The sequence below is a fragment of the Polyodon spathula genome, chromosome 6 (assembly GCF_017654505.1).
Source record: "Polyodon spathula isolate WHYD16114869_AA chromosome 6, ASM1765450v1, whole genome shotgun sequence".
NCBI lineage: Eukaryota > Metazoa > Chordata > Actinopteri > Acipenseriformes > Polyodontidae > Polyodon > Polyodon spathula.
In genome coordinates this window covers 13,882,685-13,888,684 of record NC_054539.1, presented here as the reverse complement: position 1 = coordinate 13,888,684, position 6,000 = coordinate 13,882,685, and the positions used below count along the sequence as shown (strand labels likewise).

The window sequence follows — 6,000 nt, the reverse complement described above, 5'->3', positions numbered from 1 at the left end:
TAAGTAACGGCTCTACTTAAGAGTATCAACTATCTATATACATGTAGCCTAGCATGATCAATTATCAAAAATAAAAATGCAATTCCTCTTGCCAAAATGTTTTGGTGCTCTTTTGACCTGCAGTGCAGGTGAAAATGAAATAAATGGGTGACATTTAAAATGTATATAGTATTTGTTTTATATTCTTCACACATTATTTCTTGCCTGACACATATCAAATAGTTTATTTAATTAGTTATTTGAAAGTAACATAATTACACATAGCAGTAGCCTGGTCCACTGTATACAATGCTGCCAGTGTTTCTCTTTTTAGGTTCTCCTGGGTTACTTGGCAAACTGTCTTGACATTAAGCCTATGTAACATGATCTATACATGTAAACGTTACTGTATGTAACGTAGTCTTGTCAAATTTACAGGAAACTGACCAACAACACACCTAAAGCCAGAATTATGAAACGAATTTAAAAACCAAGGGATCTACATTAGAAAGATTCGATGGAACTAAAGGTTCTAGCATCGATGAAATCAAGAATCACCCCCATGCCACATTTATATTTGCAAGCAAATTATGCACTCAAGCCAGTGACGGAGTCTGAAATCCTAATCTCTACGTTAAAAATAGAATTTGGCATTAACTCTGAATGGTTGCCCTGCTGTCTTAAGAAGCCTAAAAAGGTTTCAGCCAAGTAATCGCTTTAAAAACATATAGGGATATAATAAAAGGGAACATAAATGTGCGCTAATTGAACTTTATGTAATCATATATGTATTAATAGATTAATAGATTTGTTTATAGGCTACATTTTATCAGCAAAATGTTTAAGAAAAATAATTGTTATATATCACATAAATGATATCCAAATAAAAAATAATTGTACAGTGCAAAGTTCCTGAATTTCAAAATCGTGTACGTTTCTGATGAATTACTGTTCATATATATATATATAAAATATTCACTTTCTTATTTTCAGTGTATTCGGTACCTGCTATGAATCGCATTCAAAGCTAACTATCTAAATATTATACACTGAGAGTTTCTTGAATGAAAGCATCTTATTAATATACGGCTTCTGTTGACACAATTGACTTTAAAATCCCAAAACAGGGAGAACATTGATGTAAATGCTATATATAGTTCCATGCCTATCCATAAATGGGATGGATGGGGAGCAGCATTCCTGCACTGAGGGATAATATTTTTGTTTTCATCAGCAAGTGGTTCCTAACGGGGTAAGGCTGAGCTTGTTCTCTGCTTTGCGATCTTCAATTCGTACGAGGTAAGTCACTTTCTTAAATCTACTCACTTTCACTTAAATATATCCTCCAGGTGACGGTTCCATTGTTCAATTTTAGCAATAAAAAAAAATAGAAATTGACATGATTTGTTGAATTGAAAAACAAAATCACAGTGTAGCAAGAGTCGGTTTGATGACTTCTGAATCTAGTTTATACATTATAAAATGAACGCGATATATTTTTCATAGACTTATTCAAAATATGCACCAGTTCATTAGTAAATATTATATTTAAAATAGCTGATACGGTTTAACAACCTTATCTATCTATCTATCTATCTATCTATCTATCTATCTATCTATCTATCTATATGAAATACAAAAGTTAGATTTTTTTCAGTACGGTATTTTAAGTATATTGGTAAAATGGAGTTGTAGGTTTTACGGCATCATTTGTGTCTTTCAATTGTTTGTTCTTTTCTATTGTTTGTTAAACTATTTAAAAACTACTAATTTAACTATGAACTGCTTTATAATCTCCTTCCTGTAACCCCCACTCTCCACATACACCACTCGTATGATGGACTACAGTAATCTCAAGATTTCGTGTTACAATGGTACACATTGTAAATTAGGCAGAACATAATTAATGTCCAGGTATCCTATGCAAATCTGACGAGCATTAAAGATCAACAGTGATTGCAACTGGACAGGGTACAGAACATTTAACATTGAACAATTAACGCAATTAAACAGTTAAAACAAACATAGTGGATTAAAGTCTGCATTTACTATTACTCACACTGTAAATAGAAAGTTTAAAATCCGATGCCTGTGCCTACATGAAGCAGCCTGGCGGCACTTGAGAGGTCTGCAATGCCGCCGAGTGGGGACAGAAATGTTAATTGACTGTCATTTATGTGGCTCAAATCTGGTGACTCCTAACATAGCGTTACTGAGGCTCGACAGCGCTGAAGAACAGTTTCCTACGTGTCCAGTTTTTTTTTTGTACCAGGGACGTGTGGTAGGGATTAAAGATTTGTGAACACCAACATCAGCCTTCCACCTTGGTGCAGTTTAGTTTTGCAAGCAGATTTTAATTTGCCCCATATCACCTCAACCATGGAAAGTTGCAAGTGTGAGAACTATGCTTCAATGTCTCCTTGCTGAAAGTGTATGTCCTTGGCAACAGGGGTCACATTCTTAGTGAAAGGGATATTCACAGCTTGATGTATCCTCTTGACTTGGTGGGGGTGTGGTGTGGGGTGGGGTGCAGTGTTGGGTGGGGTGCAGTGTGGGGTGGGTTGGGTTGGGTTAGGGTGGGGTGGGGGGGTAGGTGGGGGCTGGAATTGATCTTCTTGAACTTCCCCTCGCCTCAGTTTAGATCTCTTACGTTTCTTTGGAATCTAACACAAAATATGGTGACAGCATACTGGATTATATTATAGCATTGAAATGTATTGGTTATATTATAGACAAGAACATACTTGTTAAATAAACTATAATTGTATAAGGGGATAGCCCTATGATAAAATGAAGGGTGCTTTGCTACAAAACATCAGTGCAGCTACAGGTTTATTGCCTGTTGTACTGTATGAAGTGGCATTTTGCTACTGTAACCTAATATTTATCTGTCCAATAATTCATATTCTGAAGCCTGGTTATGCATTAAACTGTTTTATACCACTGCTCAGTGGCAATAAACCTTCCTTGACAGCCAGACGCTCTAAATAATTATTCACTGAGGATGAATCACAAGTAAGTGAGATTAGAAAACTGAATCTATGTCTTATTTGCAGGTTTGCTGAAGTGTGGCAGCTATGGCAAGTAAGGCAGTGCCGTTTTATCAGCGGAAGCACAAGCACTATGATCAAGATTACCGTAGCACTCAGACAAAATATCTGGTCCAAGAGTACTCGGCATCATCATCATCAAGGTAAGGCTGAAGCAGCTGAGGCATGCTTCATGACACACACATTATCGCACACACACACACAGTAAACATTCTTCAACTTCTTCTTTTAGCATCAATTACTTGCTTCTACTAAGGATTTGTGTTTTTTTTAAATCCAATAAGAGCCTTGAATGTAATATTTCACCTGTATATCAAAATCCCTCCTATGCGTGATTACGTTTTTTGAACACGTGAAAAACCATCCAAGGTCGTTATTAAACAACACATTTTCATTAAAACTTTTACAACATTAATTTTACAAGTACACTATAGCGATATTTGTTTTTTACAGATTCCATTAAAAGGGATTTGTTCTCAAAGTTTAATAACTTATATCTAAAAATAATAAATAACAGCATTAATTTTAAGTTTTAAACTGTAAGTCTACCTTCTGGTAGTTATTTGTTTAACAACCCTTATTTCAAATTTAGAGCGTCTTCTTCAAAGTCCAGAACATCACAATCAAATGTTTCAGCTCAAGCAGAGGGATCGGAATCTATAAGGGTTAGCCCCCATTCCAAGTGGCTTCGTTCTACTGCTGATGAAGAAATAGTGGAATATACTGTGCCCCTTTTTCGTACCAGGTTTGGTCTACAAAATCTATACTTACTGGGTGTACAGCCCTATCATGTTATAATTTTTTCCTATTAATATATAATATTTAGTAGACTCTGATGTCGAAGTGATACAGCCCTCTGAAATGCCAATCATGTGAAAGTTGCCTTACCTACAACCTGTTGACAGAATGATCCATAACGTTTAAAAGTAAAACCAGGTCTGACATGGTCACTTCAGAATTTGGTAACTCGAGATACACCTCTAGAGTGACCCCTCTGAAATGTCAGGTTGCTTTTCAGATGTGTCCATATCACCTTTACCAATCATTACATGTTCTGGGCTTATAATTCCGATGCCACACAAAATGCTTTATTGTAAATAGTTAAACATAATTAATTATCCTTTTTTTTTCCTGTATTTGTACTCATAACATTTAATGACCTAAACAAAAAAAAAAAGTGAATTATTTTGTGCATGTACTGACTGGTGCAGCACATACATGTTAACAGGTTTTTAACCAGGCATTCATTTTGTAAATTCTTCACATTTTACATTTACTTGCCAAATATCTTAATTAGATTTATTCCCACTTGTTGTATAAAAAGCAAGATGTTTTTTTATGGATCAGCTGCAGTTGCTAATCTTTATGGATCAGGTCCTATGGATCTGTTTTGTATAGCTTGTTAACATACTGTACAGTATCTCTGATAATAAAGCTCTGGAACTGAAAAAGGCAATCAATGTGTTGTACAGTACTGTTGAGAGGATATATCCTATAAATAGGCTGGATAAGCAAATTAACACTGGCATTTGACAGTTCTTTGAAATACAAAGAAGATACATATAGGGCTCTGATTACTGGGGGCTTTATTTTGTATTCTTTTCGAATAAATGTACATAGGATAAATAAAAAGATACAAATTTAACAGTTTATAATTAGGTGTATTTTGCCATACAAATAAAAAGAAGCTTTACTTTTTAATTTACTTCCATGTTAAAAAGGAAATATCTTTAATTTTTAACCAGGAAAAAAATATTGTTGATTTCTAAGTGTTAGTGTTAGATAACATTAAACCGTAAAACCATAAACCCACAAAAATACACAATTAAAAATGTGAGGGGTATAATTGTTTTGTATCACAAACGGCTGTTGTAAGAAGACTGCTATGTTTTTCTGATTATACTCTTTGCTCTTTGTTTATGCATGTAGAAGTGCAGCAGAACAACAGGAATATACACGCAGGGTGGTGCATTTTGGCAATGAGTTGTCATGTTTGGAGGATGAAGTCCATAGGGCCAGGGAGGCCACGAGACAGCAAGTGGACAAACTTGCTATTCAAAGAGTGGTAACTATCAAGTTTAGATAGGTGTTAATATCAGTTATTAGTTATGTATTTAGCTATTATTATTTTTCAGCCAAATAGTGTTTTAAAAGAGGGGTGACATGGTTAAGTAGGAATCATTTGCCAAATTCAGCATTTTGTTTATGGGAAACCCTAAAATGTAAGACTCCACAGCCTGCACATGCAACGTCACACATGCATAAGTTCAGGGTACCACAGAGTGCCACAGATGAATCTATTTTCACAAACTCCCGTTACTACAGCCTTACTTAACTATCAACTCTATGCCCAGGGGTGTTCACTTAGTAACATCTGATATATTATTATTATTATTATTATTATTATTATTATTATTATTATTATTACTAATCAGGTTGAAGAAAAGATGGCTTTTGAGAGGCATGTTCGAGAGGAATGCAGGATCCGTGCCCCTGAATTCCTTGTAAGACTGAGGACCCACACTGTTTGGGAAAAGTCACCAGTGAAACTCTTCTGCACTGTTGAAGGATACCCAAACCCTATTGTTAAATGGTAAGCAGATTCTATTCATATAATTTTAGCATAAAGAGAGTGCTGATATCCGATTCTGAATTAGCCATATTTATACACAATTTTCAATGCTTGCATGTTATTCAATTGGCCTGTCCTACACACAGTTGAGTACTGAAATCCACGTCTACAGTTTTAATGTGTAGTGTTTTACCTTTGCTGTCAGTGGTATCCAGAATATTATTTTACTTTTACAAATGTTTTGCAGGTTTAAAGACAATGTTATAATTGATACAGCAAGTGAACCAGGAAGGTACAGAATTGAGAGTAAATATGGAGTGCATAGCCTGGAAATTCACAGGTGGGTGGTTTTATTTGGCTCTGCAACATTGCATTGGTATATACTTTAGACATCTATTA

General features: G+C 35.1%; 1 protein-coding gene across 1 annotated transcript in view; it reads left to right on the top strand.

Annotated features, from left to right (window-relative positions):
* The first annotated feature begins 1,173 nt into the window (after nt 1-1,173).
* LOC121316867 (myomesin-2-like) overlaps nt 1,174-6,000 on the top strand; it is a 29,008-nt gene continuing 24,181 nt past the window's right edge. The window contains exons 1-6 of the mRNA XM_041252145.1: nt 1,174-1,278; nt 3,036-3,172; nt 3,622-3,774; nt 4,959-5,094; nt 5,465-5,622; nt 5,849-5,941. Of these exons, the coding sequence (XP_041108079.1) occupies nt 3,057-3,172; nt 3,622-3,774; nt 4,959-5,094; nt 5,465-5,622; nt 5,849-5,941 (656 nt within the window). The 5' untranslated portion in view covers nt 1,174-1,278; nt 3,036-3,056. The remainder of the gene's footprint in view (nt 1,279-3,035; nt 3,173-3,621; nt 3,775-4,958; nt 5,095-5,464; nt 5,623-5,848; nt 5,942-6,000) is intronic.